Source organism: Gekko japonicus, unplaced genomic scaffold (genome assembly GCF_001447785.1).
Source record: "Gekko japonicus isolate JY-2015 unplaced genomic scaffold, Gekko_japonicus_V1.1 scaffold4376, whole genome shotgun sequence".
Classification (NCBI taxonomy): Eukaryota; Metazoa; Chordata; class Lepidosauria; order Squamata; family Gekkonidae; genus Gekko; species Gekko japonicus.
The window spans coordinates 61890-81229 of NW_015168795.1; the positions used below are offsets into that span (position 1 = coordinate 61890).

Below are 19340 nucleotides of genomic sequence, written 5' to 3' on the forward strand. Positions count from 1 at the left end.
TAAGACCCCCTGTTCTCCCGGGGGGGGGGGGGGGGCTGGGCCGGCTCCCGAGCTGGAGTATTCTGCCGAGGAACATCTGCAGCCACAAGCTCTTGGCCTCTGCAGCCACAAGCTCTTGGCCTCTGTCCACGGCAATCAAGCGGGTTGTATAACCACGGGTATCTTTAGCAGATGAGCACTGGCAGTTGAGGGAAGAGACAATCACAGGACAGGCTGGAGGGGGGGGCGGGGGAATGAGGCCCCGAGGGAGACCTGGAAGAAGAGGGTGTTGGGGAAAGATTGCCTGTTTTGTCACGGTACAGCCAGGCGTCGTCCCCCCCGCCCCCATAACAGGCAGTGGATTGAGGGCCAGCAGAAGATAGTGGGTGGGTCTCGACATGTAGTGGTTAGAAGCACAGACTCTAATCTGGGAGAACCGGGCTTGATTCCCCACGCCTCCGCATGCAGCTGCTGGGGTGACCTTGGGTCAGTCACAAGTTCCCTCAGAACTGTTCTCTCACGAGCAGTTTCTGTCCGAGCTCTCTCAGCCCTCCCTCACAGGGTGTCTGTGGCGGGGAGGGGAAGGGAAAGGACTTTGTGAGCTGCTCTGAGACTCCTTTGGGTAGTGAAGGGCCATGGGGTAGAAATCCAATCTTTTCCTCTTCTTCTTCCCCTGAAACTCTTTGCCCCTGGATTTTGTGATCTGTGTCAGCACAACCAGTGTTTTCGGAAGGATTAAGTGAAGAATGTGATTGTCTGTGTCTTCTAGCCGCAGTGGTCGCAAGGGAAACTCTTATCTTATCCAAAAGTGGGTCACCTCTGGGGTTAGAGGTACTACATAGGGGTGCCAATTTCCAGGTGGTACCTGGAGATCCATTGGAATCACAGCTGATTTCCCAACTGCAGAGACCAGTTCCCCTGGAGAAAATGGCTGCTTTGGCAGGCAAATTGTATGCGTTATACCTCAATGAGGTCCCTCCCCAGTCCCCACCCCCAAATCTCCAGGAATTTCCCAGCTCAAAGTTGGCAACCCAAGATGCTGAGGGTGGCTATGACTCTAAGCCTCTCAGGGCCGTCTGGCCAACCCCTGCTTGGACATGGGGTTGCTGCATGGGTCAGCGCTGTCACCCCCTCAAGTCGGGCTGCCAGCCTCCAGGCGGGTGGTAAATAGCAAAATCCAACTGTGATATAACAACTATCTTTGTATCACCAAAGCTTAGTGTCACTCTTTCACCTTTTTCACAAGCAACAGACGTTTCTATTTATAAACATTCCACCAAACTTCTAAGGATGAAAACATGCCAAATAGATACATCAACGTAAACAGTCCCGTTTTGTGGTCTGTTTCTGTTTTCTTTTTCTCTTCCGTGTTGTAGTTTTACATGGCACTTCCTGTGGTTTCCACCCCTAAACCTTCAGGTATTTAGAGTTGGTAACCCTTTGGCTAACAGCCAGCAAATAGCCCTCTCCTCCATCGAATTGTCCTGCTGCCTTTAAAGTCCGTCTCAGCCTCCACCCATCACCACATCTTGTGCCAGGGAGTTCCACATGTCAGCTACTCATTGTGATCAGCAGTGCTCCCTCTCAGCTGTGGAGCCTTGTGAGCAATGTTCCCTCTAAGCTGCGGAGTCTTGTGAGCAATGCTCCCTCTAAGCTGTGGAGTCTTGTGAGCAATGCTCCCTCTAAGCTGTGGAGTCTTGTGAGCAATGCTCCCTCTAAGCTGTGGAGTCTTGTGAGCAATGCTCCCTCTAAGCTGTGGAGTCTTGTGAGCAAAAATTCTACTTTGTGAGCGACTGGCATTAAAATTGTGAGTGAGTGAGTGAGTTGGCTCCTGCATAGATCAGTTTGCTCTGGAGCCCTCCTTCCTGAGCGGAGACAAAAAATGTTTGAGCCGGAGGCTAAAAAACTGTGAGCTGGCTCGCACTCACTCAGCTTAGCGGGAACACTAGTGATAAGTCGGTGCTCTTTTTTCTGTCTCTCTCCAGTCTCCTGCAACAGTCCTCCTAGCACTGCCGGCGGAGAACATAGCTTTGACCTTGACTTTGTCTGTCACCGGCTGGGATTCTGGATAATCCCATCCTGAAAACTCTGACCTGTTTCCCTCCCTCTTTTTCGTGCCAGGGCCCCCATCCCTCCCCCAGGACGCCACGGCTGAGCCTCGTTACCTAGCCAAAGAGGATCGAGGATCGGGGGGCTCTTGGGGCAGCGTCTCTCCTCCAGGCTACCACGGGCAGGTAAGTTGGGCAGGGGTCAGCTGGGTGGAGGAGCAGCCGGCTCGGGGAACCCCTTTCAAACCCAGCAATGTGCACTGACCGGGGTAGCCCAGGCCAGCCTCATCAGATCTCGGGTGCTAAGCAGGGTCGACTCCGGCAAGTCCTTGGATGGGAGACCTCCTTGGAATACCAGCAGTGGGGAGGCGGGGGCAGGCTTGACTCAGCCACCTCCCTGAATATCCTCCAGGCCCCCAGGAGGGGTCAGTCACCAGAGGTGGCCATGACTTCCGGGTGCAGACCAAGGCTCCCTCTAAGCTGTGGAGTCTGGTGAGCAAAAATTCTACTTTGTGAGCTATTGGCATGAACGTTGTGAGTGAGCGATGTGGATACTGCACAGTTTCCTCTGGAGCAGTGTTCCCTCTAAGCTGAGATAGTGTGAGCTAGCTCACAGTTTTTTAGCCTCCAGCTCACAGATTTTTGTCTTAGCTCAGGAAAGACGGCTCCAGAGCAAACTAATTTATGCAGCAGCCAAATCGCTGGCTCACAGTTTTAATGCCAGTTGCTCACAAAGTAGAATTTTTGCTCACCAGACTCCACAGCTTAGAGGGAGCGTTGCTCTGGAGCCCCATCCTTCCTGAGCCAAGACAAAAACGCGTGAGTTGGAGGCTAGAAAACTGTGAGCTGGCTCACACTAACTCAGCTTAGAGGGAACACGGCTCTTTATTTTTTCATAACACCACTTCTCGATACACTGTACCGGATGACTTGCTTAGACCCTTAGGGAATATTCAAGATCTGTGACAAAGGGTATATAGTGGAGATGCTCACACATAAAAACACAGTAAAACAGAATAAAACAGTAAAACCATTTAAATCAACGAAGGATAAAGTGCTCAATAAGAACAGGATGGGCTCCATAGATTGCAGGGGAATATCAGGCTGCTATTAAAGGTGGTATTGCCTATAGTTGGTACAGAGTCCGACTACAGTTAGTACATAGTCCGGTGGTACCAGTGCCGTGTAGTATTTTGGCAGATCTTCCGTGGCCGTCCTTCCGTCCTGTTATTTATTAACCACATGATGGTAGTAGTGGTGGTAGTGGCGGCTCCTAATTAAAAGCCTGGCGGAAGAGCTCCGTCTTGCAGGCCCTGCGGAACTGCATGAGGTCCCGCAGGGCCCTAATCTCCTCTGGGAGCTTGTTCCACCAGGTAGGGGCCACCACTGAAAAGGATCTGGCCCTGGTCGCCGCAAGCCTTACCTCCTTGGGGCCTGGAATTGCCAGGCGATGTTGTGTCCCCGACCAAAGTGCTCTTGGGGGTACGTATGTAATTGATAACCAGTTAATTGCTCCGTCAAAATCTGCCCCTTGGTATAAAAACTTAAAGACCATTGAAGACCCTCCTATTTGATAAACATTATTGCACATTGTCTACGAGTGGCATTCACGGCATTACGATTTCAGAACATGCCATCAGAAGTACTAACTGGAAGATAACTAAAAAATCGCCTAGAACAACGTATTTGTCTGTGTGGAACTTCTATTGAAGACAGGGGACATTTCATTGAAAAAGAGGTGCAGGAGCTCATTAGCATAACTTATTTGCATATGCCACACACCCCTGACATCACCGGAAGTGTGTCAGAAGGCAACACCCACCACTCAGGCTCCACTGGACTGTTTTGGATTACTAGCTATTGGGGGGGGGAACGTGCAGATCTGTCCTCGCAGAGGAGGGAGAGCTTGTACCTGAACAAAACTTGGTCTTAAGGGTGCCACTGGACTGTTTTGGATTGCTAGTTATGGGGGGGGGGACGTGCAGATCTGCCCTCACAGAGGAGGGAGAGCTTGTGCCTGAAGGCGGGGGGCGGGGGGCTCTGCAACTTACCTGGCTGCTTCTTGCTCCTCATGGCCCAACTGAGGGCTGCTGGGAGCCCAGGGGGCGGGGCTTGTTGCATGTGCCTGCCCCCTGGGCTCCTTACTGCCAGAGCTCCGCTCCTGTGCGCTCCCGCAGGAAATGACCCCTGATTGAAGATCTATTTCATTACATAATGATTTGTCCACTATATTCGGACCTTAGAAATAGATTTTTATCTCAAATACTTAATCAACTGCACAGTTTTTCTGACAGTGACAAGCTAATTTTTCTGTTGTCTTGTAAGGTAGCACTTTCCGCGTTGGCAGCCAGGAAAGCTCAGGCAAAGGTGGCTCTTAGGAACGCAGCCTACTGAGGTGCAAGGCATTGACATCGTTACAATTGCAACTGGAGTCTGTAAACGCTGTACACAATTTTGATTTGAGGCATTTTTGATATTTCAGATACTGTACAAATGAATTTAATTCCCACTGAATTTAATCACTAAGTGTGCATTTTAAGATATTAGGGATTTAGTTTTATATGGAATTGTGACGGCCAGTGGCCACCAATGTTCCCTCTAAGCTGTGGAGTCTTGTGAGCAAAAATTCTGCTTTGTGAGGTCCTGGCATTAAAGTTGTGAGCCAGCGATTTGGCTGCTGCATCAATTAGTTTGCTCTGGAGCCATCCCTTCCTGAGCTGAAACAAAAATGTGTGAGCTGGAGGCTAGAAAAATGTGAGCTAACTCACACTAACTCAGCTTAGAGGGAACATTGGTGGCCACGTACAATAAACTTTGTTCCGATCTCAGCTTAGAGGGAACCCTGCCAGGCAGGTGGTGTCGTGTGGGAAGCCACCCCTGTTGAACGTCTGCCTGATGAGCTGCTGCGGTAGGGATTCAAGCCACGCGGGGGAGAGTCAGGGTGTGGCGGGGAGACGGCAGCGGCCTTGTGGTGCGGGTGAGCCCCTTCCACCCGCACTCTCTTGAGAGCAGTGTTCCCTCTAAGCTGAGTTAGTGTGAGCTAGCTCACAGATTTTTAGCCTCCAGCTCACACAATTTTGTCTTAGCTCAGGAAGGATGGCTCCAGAGCAAACTAACTTATGCAGTAGTCAAATTGCTTGCTCACAACTTTAATGCCAGGTGCTCACAAAGTAGAAGTTTTGCTCATAAGACTCCACAGCTTAGAGAGAACACTGCTTTAGAGCCCAACTGTTAGAAGAAGACCAACCCCACCCCCATTCTCCCTCCCCCTCGTTGTCCCCGCAGGGCCCCTCCCCGGACCAGCGACCGGCCTGCTCCTCCAGCATCGACGTCCAGATAGACTCGCTCACCAACATGTTGGCGGACATGGAGAGCGCCGGGCACCGCCGGGGTGAGAGGCAGGTAGGGAAACGAGAGAAGGGTGGTGAGGGGCCCCGTGATTCCCCCGACCCCCGCTCAGTCCTGCCCACTCCTGACCTGAGTTCCTTCCTCCAGAATGTGGATTCCGCTCCGTACCCGTCCGCCCCACCACAGCCGGGCGCCTCCAAGCCTACCGGTGCCTACAAGCCGGGACCCTCGGGTGCCTTCCCTCCTGGCAAACCTGCCGCCTTCGCCACCGACTCCTATGCCAAGAGCGTGCCTTACGGGGGACCCCCGTCGCAAGCGCCAATCTACCCGGCCTCCTCGGGGCTGCCCTCCCAGTACGGCGCCCTGGTATCCAGCGACTCTTACGGGGCGGGCTACCACCGGGCGACGGCGGTCCCCAAGCCGTTCCCTCAGCCGACGCCAGCCTCCTACGCCACGGCCTCGACCTCTCCCAGTCCCCATTTCAACATCCAAGTGAAGGTGGCCCAGCCGGTCCTGGGCTACAACCAGCCGCGGCGCAGGGCTGAGCAAGCCTACGGCCCTCCGTCCCCACGGCCGGGCTACGGGGCCAAGCTGCCCCCTCAGTATGCCTCCGAGCCGGGGCTCAGGGTCCGGCCCCACGAGGCAGACCCCTGGTACCCGGAGCCGCCGTCTTACGGCAAGAGGGCGGGCGAGGGGGAGTTCTACGCCGCCCCCGGAGGGCATGCCAAGCTGGGCTCCCCGGGAGGGCAGTACCAGTCCGGGCTGGTGAAGCCGGGGAAGGAGGAGTTGGCGGCCGTCTCGCAGATGCCAGCCGGCGGCGGAGGGTTGCGATACCAGCACCAGGTAAGAAGAAGAGAGTGGGGATTGTGCCAGTGAGGGTGGGAGAGGTGGGGGTGCCAGCTCCAGGTCTGAGATTCCTGGAGACTCGGGGGGTGGGGCCTGGAGAGGGGAGGGGGGGGGTTGGGGGAGGGGGGGGAGAGACCTCAGCAGGGTACAGTGCCAGAGAGCTGATTCTCCAAAGCAGCCAGTTTCCCCAGGGGCTGACATAAGAACATAGGAGAAGCCAATGCTGGATCAGGCCAGTGGCCCATCCAGCCTAACGCTCTCTGAGTCACACAGTAGCCGAAAATACTAGGTGCCACCAGGAGGTCCAGCAGTGGGGCCAGATGACACCAGAAGCCCTCCCACTGTTGCCCTCCATCCCAAGCACCAAGAAGACAGAGCATCCCTTGCCCCAGCCTGAGAGTTCCTATCTATACCTTCTGGCTAAGAGCCACTGATGGACTTCTGCTCCATATAAGAACGTAAGAGAAGCCCATGTTCGATCAGGCCAATGGCCCATCCAGTCCAACACTCTGTGTCACACAGTAGCTGAAAATCCCAGGTGCCACCAGGACTGGTTCCTGGTCTCACACAGCAGCCAGCCAGGTCCTCCGGAGGGCCAACAACAGGGCAGAGAAACACGGTGCGGCCGCCTGGCACTGGGATGCAAAGGTTGACTGCCTTTGAACATGGAGGTTTCTGAGTTCAGGATGTGACCTTCCCCTCACCTTTCCTAGTCCCCACAATAGGGTCACGGTGGGGTGGGGTGGGGACTTCCGTCAAAGGGCAGAGAGAGAGAGAGAGAGAGAGAGTGTGTCTTGTGGGTTTTATAGTTTTTGTGGCTTTTCTAAGCAGCCTGAATGTGTTTGCGTACGTCAGTGCAGTAACTCCCGTCAGACCTCTCTGGAAGGGAGACCCTCTGGTCAGGAAGCTCTGTGCGCGCCCCCACATGTGCGTGGCCTGTCCTGTCTGACCGGTGTGGGAAACGGCACTTGGCACACACTCAGAGGCCCTGCCCTTAATTACGTCACATCGGTCTGGCTTGAGCCACAGCCTTGGGGGAAAAGGGGTACCGAAACAGTCCTTTGCTGAGTCAGCCGCAACCACGGCTGGGTTTCCTCCGGCCTCTCCCCGGCACTGAGGGTCCGTTGCTTCCTTTCTCCCTGCCGCCCCCGCAGGCCCCTCCAAGCCGCCCAGAGGAAGAGCTCGATCGGCTGACAAAGAAACTTGTGTATGACATGAACAACCCTCCGTCCGGCGAGTATTTTGGTGAGGAACCCGACCGGGAGATCTGGCCGTGGGGAGGGCCCTCAGGGTGGCTCCGGTTTGGAGGCAGAACTTCTCTGTAGGGCTGTACGGCAGTTAGGGCTGCTAGCTCCGGATTGGGGAATTCCTAGAGATGTCAGGGTAGAGGGTGGGGTTTGGGGAAGGGCCCTCGGTGGGGTGTAACGCCGTAAAGGCCACCCACCAGCAGTGCTCCCTCTAAGCTGCTGAGTCTTGCGAGCAAACATTTACTCAGCTGAGAGGGAACACTGCCCACCAGAGCGGCTGTCTTCTCCAGGGGAACTGATCTCTGTTGTCTGGAGACCAGTTATAATTTCCAGGGGATCTCCAGGTCTCACCTGGAGGCTGGCAACCAATGTTCCCTCTAAGCTGTGGAGTCTTGTGAGCAAAAATTCTACTGTGTGAGCTCCTGGCATTAAAGTTGTGAGCGAGCGATTTGGCTGCTGCATAAATTAGTTTGCTCTGGAGCCCTCCCTTCCTGAGCCGAGACAAAAAATGTGTGAGCCGGAGGCTGAAAACCTATGAGCTAGCTCACACTAACTCAGCTTAGAGAGAACACTGCTGGCAACTCTGGTGGCTGCACGGCAGTGAGCCTGGTTAATGCAGCGTCGCCCTGGAAATCTTCAGGTTCAAAGTTCAACTCTGCCACAAATTCAGCCCCCCCCCCCCCCCCCCGCAATCCAGGGATTTAATCCTGGTCTGCCTCCAAGGTATGTTCTAAGCATGGCAACAAGGTGGTGCGTGATGCTGAAAGTATGCTGCTATCAGTAGTGGCATGGGGACAATAGCCGGATCTCATCAAATCTCAGAAGCGAAGCAGGGTCAGCCCTAGAGATGTGAAGGCCCGGGAGAGAACTGGAAAAATTCTTTTTCCCTGAAGCCTTTTTTGTTTTTTTTTCCGAAAAATTGAAAAAAGAAAAGAAAATTGATTATGGAACGTTTTATTTTAACATGACGGATAAAATATTTTAAGACAAGGTGTTCAAATATTTTCCAAATAATTTCTAAAAAATACATATGGTATCAGATTGATCTAATTTCTGTGCACTGAGGACAAGCAAGTCCTAGGTTACCAACTGAACTCTCCAATGCAAGAACAAGATGCATTTCTTCCTTTAGGAGGTGCTATTGTCACAAGAAAAGAAAAAGGTTTCAGTTTTGTTTTTGCATGTGGGTGGGTATTCTGTTTGTAATAGTTGTTTGGAGACACTATATTTTTAATAGGCTAGTTGTGATAATTTCATGCCAAGTAAAAATGTCCATAGTCATATTTTATGTTCCTAAAGTATAACAGAATGACTTTCAATCTGGAAAAGATAAAAGAAGTGCTAATGTAGCATTTCCCCCCCAAATTTTCCGAAAATTTCCATTTCCCCCGGGAAAAAAACGGTTTTTTGTCCGAGCTTCAAAATTTCCAGAAAGTTTACATCTCTAGTCAGCCCTGGTTACTATTTGGCTGGGAGGCCACCAAGGAAGTCCATGGTCGTGACGCAGAGGCAGGCAAGGGCAAAACCCATCTCTGAACGTCTCTTGCCCTGACAACACTATGAGGTTGCCAGCAGAAAAGAGCAAGTGTCCAGGAGTACCTGTCAGCTATGCTGCCATGGGGGTGGGGGAGTTCATTCTGTGTCTTGTTAATTGCTATTGCATTCCTATCCCTGCTGCTATGCCTTTGCTGTAACGCTTATCTCGACAGATGTGCAGGAGGATGTTGTGTTGTCTGGAGGGCTCCTATGTACCGTGAGAGACTCCTGGTTCTCAGCTTTAGCCACCTAACGGTTGCCTGACTTATCCCGCGCGCGGGAGGGTGCCTAATTGGCCAATGCCCTGTGCGGGTGCATACGAATACCCTATATCCTATTAGGCTCTAGTGGCTGTGGCCATTCCTAACAGTGCCTGTGTTACTGCATCTATAGCTTTGCAATAAAAGTATAACCGTTCCTGAATGCGTGTACTTCGTTGTTAGCTGTGGGTTCTGACAGTACCTTAAAGACAAACAAAATGTGTGGCCGGGGAGGAGCTTTCGGGAGTCACACGGCTCGCTTCTCCAGATACCCTGGGACTTGACGACAGTTTCTACCACCGGCTCCTACAGTCACTCCATTTCCCGGCCCCCTAACCCTAGATCTCCATGTTACCGCTTGTCCCCCTTTCGCTCAGGTCGATGCGCCCGGTGTGGCGAGAACGTGGTGGGGGACGGCACGGGCTGCGTGGCCATGGACCAGGTCTTCCACGTGGAATGCTTCACCTGTTCCACCTGCCACTGTCGCCTTCGGGGTCAGCCTTTCTACGCCATCGACCGGCGCTCCTATTGTGAATCCTGCTACATTGTGAGTGGCGATAAGCTTCAGGGACGCCTGGGGGGGGAGGGGCAAAGAGGGAAACCTGCTGGTCCAGAGACCCCTGTTAGGTGTCCCTACTGACATGGGGAAACAGCTGGGATCTGGGGGCTCTCTAGTCTTCGATCTGCAGAACTGCGGGATCGGGAACTGTCAAAAGACCGTCCCTGTAACCTGAGCAATTAAGGGGGGGCGGGGTTGCTACTGTGACCCCTGGGGTAGAATAACAGGGGAGAGGCATGCCCCCTGCCCGGCATGCACAGCTCACACCCTCCCGTTTGGATCTTGCTGTGAGCAGATGTCAAGTTCGACAGTGTTCCTGCAGAGATGCCCCCAGATGACTCAAGCAAGTAAGCCATGCCACAAACTACAGGAAAAGGCTGTTGGGTCGACTGGACACAGCAGCATCTTACCAGCTCAGAACTATTAGGATAGGTCAGGTCCTGGAGCCTGTGAAATCCATTTGCTTGGTTCTCATTAATGAATGGAGGCCAATGTTCCCTCTAAGCTGCGGAGTCTTGTGAGCAAAAATCCTACTTTGTGAGCGACTGCCATTAAAGTTGTGAGCGAGCGATTTGGCTACTGCATAAATTAGTTTGCCCTGGAGCCATCCTTCCTGAGCTAAGACAAAAATTTGTGAGCTGGAGGCTAAAAAACTGTGAGCTGGCTCACACTAACTCAGCTTAGAGGGAACACTGGCACTGGAGGCTCATCCAATTGGAAGATCCTTCGGGTCTGTTCCACCAGTTCTCCCTCCCCCCCCAATCCTTCAGGCTTAGAGATCCTCGGGGACCAGAATAGCTGGGACAGAGTGCTGCTGTTCATGGGTTGGATCCCAGGGATCTCTTGGTTTTGATCACCTGTGGTGGAAAGGCGCGAGGGGATTCAGCCCCCCACCCCCACCCCAAGGCAGGACTGAGAGGGGAAACTTTGCTTCCACCCACGGGAAGGGAGACACGACTGAAATTCTGGAAACTTTACAACTGGACTGCTGCATCCAAAGGTTGGGTTGGTTAACTGGATGTATTTTAAAAGCCAAGTTGCCTTCTCTGTCCTCATAGTCTTTAACCTCTGAAGCTCCTTGGGGCTCACAGACCCTCTCTTGTTGTAGAGAGGCTGAGGCTCAGTGGCAGAGCATCTGCTTGGCATGCCAAAGGGTCCGCCTTCGATCCCCGGCATCTCCAGTTAAAGAATCGGGCAGCAGGTGATTAGAAAGACTTTCTCTGCCTGAGACCCTGGAGAGCCGCTACTGGTCGGAGTAGACAAGACAGAACTTGATGGACGCAGGGTTTGATTCAGTAGAAGGCTGCTTCATATACGGTCATGCCATCCCCCATACGGTTTATTTCTTGCCCTATGGACCTTTCACTGTCCCCCGCTCCAATGTGCAGTGTTTGCCAGCATTCTGTCGCTGGCACTTTCCTCCTGAGAGACTAAGGCCCCGATCACACGCAGAATTTGCCCCACATTACTCACGAGTGCTGGTCGGATTTTACGGGCCCGATCACACGGACACAACTGGCAAGTGTCCGGCACCCATCAGCAACCTATAGCAGTCAGCCAAAGAAGCGGAGTAAAAAAACACCACAGAAAATCCACTATCAAAGAGGTTGCGACGGGCAGAGACAGAGTTGCTGGTGTGATCACACTGGCATGCTCCAATTGCGTCACAGGAAGCAGGCTGCAAGGGAAAACACCTGCCATTGCGTTGGATTGCGCAGCGGCGGGTCAAATTATCGCGGCACAAGTAGCCGCGCTTCCCCCCCCGCGCGCGCGCGCGCATTTTCAGGTACGTGTGACCCGGGACCAAAGACTTCTTTTTATGTGAACATTCAGTGACATCACAGCAGCTCTGCCAATAGGTGACAGGAGTCATTGGAAGGCTGGGCTTTAAATCTAAGAAGCTGGGGCCCCACAAAGGATTGTGGGAAGGGGGCTAACACCTTGAAAATCACGCTTTCCAAAGTCTCCCCGGTATGAGCGGGCTGCCCTCACGGCAACTCTCTTGCCCTCAATATTCTGTGTTGATTTTGTGTGTCTTCCTCGCACCAGACTTCCTTTTGTGTGTGGCGAAGTTCACGAATCTGGCAGGCCGCAAGCACAAACACACACACGGTTGTATCTGGCTTTGCCGCTCTGCTGTTGTGGCCGGCACGGGGCGCCCCCTCTGCTTTAGTAGGGGACCCGGCGATCCTTCAGTAACGGGGGGACGGCCCATTTCCTTTCGTCCTGCTAGGTGACCCTGGAGAAGTGTTCGATGTGCTCCAAGGCCATCATGGACCGGATCCTGCGAGCGATGGGCAAAGCCTACCATCCGCAGTGCTTCACCTGCGTCGTCTGCCACCGCTGCTTGGACGGCGTCCCCTTCACGGTCGACGCCACCAGCCAGATCCACTGCATTGAAGATTTCCACCGGTAACTGGCTTTCCGCCATCTTGGGCGTTCAGCTGCCAGGGCAGCCTCATGGGCTGGGGGGGGCAAGGGGGGCTGAAGCCATGGGAGGCAACCTGGCGGGTTGGACCGGCCCAGCAGGGGACCCTGGCAGCTCCTTCCATGGAACCCTTCCCCGGCGGAAGCGGCCTTTCCCCCGGCGGAAGCGGCCTTTCCCCCGGCGGAGGATGTTGTTTGGCATCCAAGCTGCAGCTGACTCCTTCTCCCTTCTTCCCCCCCTCCCCCAGGAAATTTGCTCCCCGGTGTTCAGTGTGTGGAAACGCCATCATGCCGGAGCCGGGGCAAGAGGAGACGGTGCGGATCGTCGCGTTGGACCGCAGTTTTCACATCGGCTGCTACAAGTGTGAGGTGAGGGCCCTTCGGGATTTGGCGGCGCTCCTGATTTACAAGTTAAGAGCTCATTTCCCACCTCAGGGACCGTGGCTTAGGTGGAAACACCACCTTTCCATGGAGGTGCAGCCCCTGGGATCTTGGGGGGGGGGGAATGCCAGAAGAGAGTGGTTTGCCTAAGAACAGGAGACAAGCCACGCTGGATCAGGCCACTGGCCCCTCCAGTCCAACACTCTGTGCCACACGGTGGCCAAAACCCAGGGGCCATCAGGAGCTCCAGCAGTGGGGCCAGGACTCCAGAAGCCCTCCCACTGTTGCCCCCACCCCAAGCACCAAGAAGGCAGAGCATCACTACCCCAGACATAAGAACCTGAGAGAAGCCATGTTGGGTCAGACCAATGGCCCATCCAGCCCAAAATTCTGTGTCACACAGTAGGCAAAAGTCAGCTGTCCTCAGGAGGTCTACCAGCAGGGCCAGAACTCCAGAAGCCCTCCCAATGTTGCCCCCCCCAAGGATCAAGAAGGCAGAGCATCACGGCCCCAGACATAAGAAGATAAGAGAAGCCATGCTGGATCAAGGGCCAATGGCCCACCCGGTCCAAAACTCTGTGTCACACAGTGGCCAAAACCCAGGGGCCGTCAGGAGGCCCACCAGCAGGGCCAGAACTCCAGAAGCCCTCCCACTGTGGCCCCCCAAGCACCAAGAAGACAGAGCATCACTGCCCCAGACGTGACAGAAGCCCTGTTGGATCGGGCCAGTGGCCCCTCCAGTCCAGTCCAACACTGTGTGTCACACAGTGGCCAAAACCCAGGTGCCATCAGGAGGTCCACCAGTGGGGTCAGGACACCAGAAGCCCTCCCACTGTTGCCCCCCCAAGGACCAATGTTACAAAGCATCATTGGCCCAGACCTAATGTTCCATCTATACGTTGTGGCTAATAGCCACTGGTGGACTTCTGCTCCATAAGTTTAATTTAGCCACGCCCTCTTGCTGCAAAGACTCGCACCAGCAATCCAACTTCTGGTACTGCTCAAATACCGCCCAGCAGCATGGAGTTAAGCTGAAGTTGCCACAGAACGGAATCCCCGGCACAGGTGCCCCCCCCTGCCCACCCCTCTTGGCTCTAACAGCAGGCATCGCCTGCGCTGCCTGCAGAGCCAATGGAAAGGAGCCTGCTAAGAAGAGCTATGTGGAAGCACACCCACTGCACGCGCCGTCACATCTGCTGAAGGGGAAAGCTGGCGTCCGGAAGCAAAGACGCATAATTGTTTAAGCACCGTGCAGCCGGAAACCTTCTGAGCACCTGTTTTCAAACCTGCGAGGAGAGCAGCCCGGAAGAGAGGCCCGAGGTTGTGGCAGGAGCCCCCGTCAGGTGTCTCTCCCCGTCAGCCCTCGACTCGTCTGTGCACAGCAGCAGCCCTCCACGTCCCCCCCAACTGTGCCGCCTGCCCCCCCCCCCGAGACCTTTCAGGGGATGCAGCGGCTTGGCACGTGCTCTGCCACTGACCTGCCAGGGCTAGCGGCTGGGCTTCCTCAGTTTACCCTACACCATGGAAGCCCCAGCAGTGTGCAGCACACAGCTTGTAAAGCAGCCCTGGGCTGGCAGGAGCGAGAGAGCGAGGGGGGGGTTGGCCTCTCTCTGCCACCCAAGGGCAGCGCCAGCGACTGGGATGTCCAAACCTCACGGGCCAGGGAGTGCACAAAGAGCAGCTCCAAAGAGCTCTGGAAGCACCAAGTTAAGATAAACTATCGCTCTTGGAGACCTGCTCAAGGGTGGAGGCCCCGTCTGCGCGCCAGCCGTGGCCAAAGAAAGGCCGCTCCCCCTGCCCCCACCCCTGAGCCGCTGCCTCCAAGCACCCCACGGTCCAAAGGGGCGGGCAGGCAGGCAGGCAGGCGCCTGGGGGGGGTCGGCTTCGATACCGGGGTCTTCTGCACAGAGCCAGCCTTCAGCCCTCCCCTCCCATCAGGGCGTCCAGAGCCACCCAGGCAAAGGCAGGCCACTCGGAAGCAAAGATCAGCAGCTCCCCTCCCTATCACCGGCCCACAGATTTCCCAGGAGGCGCAAGTCTATTCATTTAGTGAGTGGGGGAAGGGGCAGTCAATGGAAATAAACAGTGGCTCCCCTAAATCTTCCAACTTTTTCCCACTGGGGGGGAAAATGGAAACGCACTCAGTAAAAATGGAGAAAACATTTCCCTGATTTTTCCCAGGCTTTTCAGGGCCTCTGTGCCCAATTATAATCAATGTGAATTCCCGGGGGGGGGAGGGGGGGCGATTTCAGCACCCCAAAGGCAGGCCAGTGATTAAGACAAGGCCGAAGCAGAAGAAGAGCTGATCCACCCAGAGTGGGTGGGGTGGGGTGGGGCCCTCTCCCCACTGCTGCTGGGGAGGCAAAGCGGGGGGGGTCGACAGATGATTCAGTGGAGGCCGATGCCGGCTGACAGGCAGGTGGGGGGCCCACAGGTCGTGCCCCATCATCACGGCCTCTGCCCAATCAAGAACCTTTGGCTGCTGAGCTACGGACACACCAAGGTCTGGACAGGCCCCAACGCCAGCAATAAGCCCAAAGTCAGCCCACAAGTCAGAACTGGCCAGGTCCGAACATGACCGCTCCACTGAGGAGGGATGGAATGAGTGGCCTGCATTAGTCCGGTGGCAGAAAAGAGAATGGACGCCACACTCAGCACTGTCTAAGGATGCAAACAGTGCATGTTAATTCTCAGCTAATACTGCTAAGGGAAGTTTAGATGTTTAAACCTTTTACATCCTAATCCAAGCAGGATTAAGCACAATCTGCAATGCCACATTGTCTCCTTATCTTTCCAGGGAGTCCAGCTGCGACCCGCAAGCAGATCAGTCTGGAAGTGAAGCGAAGCCCCTCCCCCCCCGCCGGCCACGCCAGAGCCCCATCCCCGGGCTCAGAGTTCAGACGTTCACGCCCCCCTCCAGCCCCAAGGCTTGATGAGTTGCCTCCTCCCTGGCCCAGCACTGGAAGGTCTCAGGATCCTTCTTTAAGGCAAGCATCCTAAGCAGGCTTCCCCACTCCCACCCCCCGGCAGCCTCCTCCACCTCCCTCCAGTTCTAAGGAGTAAAAACTTCTGGCTGCCCAGCCAGCCATTCAAAAAACCGTTTTGTTCTTACTGCTGCTTGACATTCCGGCGGGGGAGGGGGGTTTATGTGGGTTTACACTGGAGTGGATCCAACACCCTCCACGGAGTCTGCCCTCCACCTGCAGAGGGTCTTCCTTCCAACCAAGCTTCAAACGCAGCTGGGCAGAGTGGGAGGATCTACCCCCCTTTGATGTATATTTTATTGTAAACATTTCCACCCCACAATGAGATCTGCTTCTTAGGGCAGCTTACCGCCAAGCGGGGGGGGGGGGGGGGGGGACTGAACCACAATGCACAGTGCATCTTTATTGCCGGCCCCGCAAGAATGCAGGAAAGCCTTTTTCAAAATGGCCGCAGACACAGCAATTCCCTTCCACTACAGATTTCTCAAACCTGCTCAAGGAGGAAGCGGTCAGACCTTGGCTGGGAAAGCCTGCTTTGGCAAAGGGGAACGGGAACAATTAGAGACCTGCCTCCCACTTCCCTTGCTTGGCAAAGGGGATCAAGGGGACAGGAGGAGAGCCGTGGCAGCTGGATACCTGGACCACATCTGCCCTTGACCCATTTCCAACTGGCTCCGCGCCCGGATCGGCACTGGAGGCAACTTTGGCTCATCTCGCGGACAATTTCCATCACAGCAAGGAGAGAGAAACTGTTCTTTTCTGGTCCTATCAGACAGCTCCCTCAGTGCCTTCGGTCTTTTTGGTCCGAAGGGACAACGAATGGCCACCAGAGAACCTGGGTGGGCACCTGGGGCCCTGCTTGTGCAGTAGCACACGCACTGCTCCCCATGTCCTTCCAGTGCATACTTCCAGACGTAATCTCGCCTGGATACCATCAGAGTCTGGCCAAGTCTTGCCTTGCGAGGAGAGGATGCAGCACTGAAAGCTGGCAAAGGGTGTACCACATACACTGTGCAGAGGCAGGCAACCCATATGCCTTCATCTGCAGAGCAGGAACCAGAAGTGCCCCAAAAGTGGCAACTCTTCTCCTTGAGGGCAACTGCAGCCCCCATTCAAGGAAAGGCTGACTCTGCTTCACGCCAACAACCTCTCTCACCCCGACTGAGCTTCAATGGTGGTGGGCCCTCCAATCTAGCTCACCAGGGCCTTCAGGTCACTCACAATGCTCCTTCTAAGCGGTGGAGTCTTGTGAGCAAAAACTCTACTTTGTGAGCTACTAGCATTAAAAGTTGTGAGCGAGCAATTTGGCTCCTGCATCAATTAGTCTGTGGTGGAGCCATCCTTCCTGAGCTGAGACAAAAATGTCTGAGCCAGAGGCTAAAAAACACTGTGAGCTAGCTCACACTAGCTCAGCTTAGAGGGGACACTGGTTCCCAGAATGTCCGCTGCATCAGTTGACTCCAGTGAAAAAAGGGAGGACCATCTAGAGACGGACAACTTCTCGCTCCAGACTCTCCGGGACACTCTCTCCGAGCAGCTTAGCCTGACAGAGCCATAACGGAGCCTTAGGGACAAGACCCACGGCTCAGATGTCCCCTCAGGCTCAAGCGGCAGGCCCCAGCGCCACTCCCGGGTACTGGCCTGCCAGACAAGGAAGAGAGCCACTGCTGCAGCACAGGACAGCCAACCCCCCCCCAGTCATCCCAGTCATCCGGTCCAGAAGACTGTGAGGGGAGGTGGCAAAAAAAGCTGGAGGGTTCCAAGAAGAACAGGACCACACTCCCCCTGCCTCACCCTTAGCGGAGGCTGCCTGTTAGGGTGGCCAGAGTGGTTTGCCCCAGACGCCAGACAAAGCCAGACTGAAATGGTCTAGGAGGTCATTCATCTCCCCCAAGATCCGGATGTGACCTCAGTGACATTTAAGCCAAACGGGTTCCCTGGCAGGCAGAAGACCCTTTTATACCGTTACAGAACACTCTGAAGACGAAGGGCTAGCAACCCAGGAGAGCCCCTCAAGTTCATTATCTGCTTCACCTTCTGCGATTCTACGCCTGTGGAGGAGCACAACCACCGCGCATAACGGCAGCACGGGAGTCCAGTCTACTGATGCTGTCCCAGGTGCTGAACTGACCCTTCTCCCCCTGCAACTCATTTATGGGCAAGGAACGGAGGGAATCTGCCAGAGAGCAGCCAGCCAGACACCAGAGCTGGCAAACAGGAAACTTCTTCCTTGGCAAAGGCTCGGCCACGTCGGCAGAACCCTAACCCCTTTCAGAACAGAAGCAGGAGCAGGGCGAAGAGAACTGGAACTGAACCAGGTGCGCACCGTGCCTAGCAGCTTGTTATCTGCAGGAGGACTCCCAGGTGTGACCACCCCATCTGCTAAGGCACCGTGTGTGAGAAAGGCACACTGATCAAAGGCTTCAAAATCTTGCAGCCGCACACACAAGCTGAACGCCAAACACAAACTGCTGAATCGGACACCAGCTCCTTGAGTTCTCTCCCAGAGCAGACGCCACCCTACTTCTCCCCCCATCAGAAAGGCAAGTCTGCATTCGCCAGGCATCCCGGGGGGGGCCCCGCCCCACCCCCTGGACAGACAGAACTGCCAAGTGGCTCTTCCCGCGTTCCGGGTTTGCTCTCCCATTGAATCACGGCGTGATGACCTCAAGGCCAATCACCATGGAAAAAGTTGCTCTGAGCCACTGAAGTGAAAGCAGGGGCTGAGGGTGATAAATAAACCAAGCAGCACAAGATTCTGCCTTTCTTTTAAAAACCAAAGGCCTCCAACCACTGAGCTCAAGCCCCAACCAGCACTCTTCACACAAATGGGGGGGAGGAGGAAGGCAGCCACAGGCAAATCAAGGCCCTTCAAGGGCTCACGCCCCATCTGCCCCCCAGGCTTCTGGCAAAGAAGGGATTCTGAACCAGGCAACGGCCACCGGAACTCGGCCCAGCCATTCCCATCGCCCCCTGCAGCCGGTGCCTTACCTGAGTGCCTTCGCCTTCTAGTCTAGGTGGACGGATACTGGAGAGGTGGACAGTTTTGCAGTCACCGGAGTTGAGTTTCACCACAATGGCATCTGCGTTAAGCACCTGCATCACCTGAGAAGACAGAGGAAAAGGTGTCAGGGGCAAAGACCTGCCTCCAGTTCCGGAGACCATCAAACCCCTAGTGGCTGTGCCAGGATACAGCCTCCCCCCACCCTTGGCCAATAGGACCCAACCTGTGGCTTTCTTGGGCAGGGTCCGACCTCCCTTCCCTTCCCTTCCCTCCCCCCCGAATCCAGCAGAAGCGACATGCCGTCCCTTCAGCAGCTGGACTCCTGAACATGACAGACACACACACACACCCAGCAAAGGTCTGTCAACCTGAGCATCTGCTTGAAGCACCAGCTGCTCCCTAAAGGCTCTGACGGACAAGTCTTGCCCGGGCCTGTATTCGAGATCCCTTCTAATGGGACACACAGGCCTGTGGTGAAGAGCGGGAGGCTTCCCGTGCTTTCCCAAACGACGAGGCCCTCCCGTGGAACCTGTCAGCAGAGCGGCCTAAGGGCCTGCTGGCGGAGAGTGGAGCCCAGCAGCTGAAGGAAGGCAGGGCGGCAGAGCCACCCACACTGCAGCAGCTGCGGACTTCAGGAGGGAGGCCAGCAGGCCTGGGTGGGGGAGGAGAGCAGACAGGTACAGCCAGGCCGCGGGGGGGGGGTTCACGGCGGGAGACAGGA

The 19340-nt window shown here is 55.1% G+C and overlaps 1 protein-coding gene across 1 annotated transcript in view; it reads left to right on the plus strand.

Moving 5' to 3' along the window:
* The window catches only part of LOC107114260 (thyroid receptor-interacting protein 6-like), a 17632-nt gene extending 2068 nt beyond the window's left edge, over positions 1-15564 (plus strand). Inside the window, exons 2-9 of the mRNA XM_015415704.1 lie at positions 2101-2213; positions 5313-5429; positions 5523-6218; positions 7376-7466; positions 9642-9811; positions 12057-12235; positions 12499-12660; positions 15429-15564. Coding sequence (XP_015271190.1) covers positions 2101-2213; positions 5313-5429; positions 5523-6218; positions 7376-7466; positions 9642-9811; positions 12057-12235; positions 12499-12660; positions 15429-15564 — 1664 coding nt within the window. The remainder of the gene's footprint in view (positions 1-2100; positions 2214-5312; positions 5430-5522; positions 6219-7375; positions 7467-9641; positions 9812-12056; positions 12236-12498; positions 12661-15428) is intronic.
* Positions 15565-19340: the final 3776 nt, after the last annotated feature.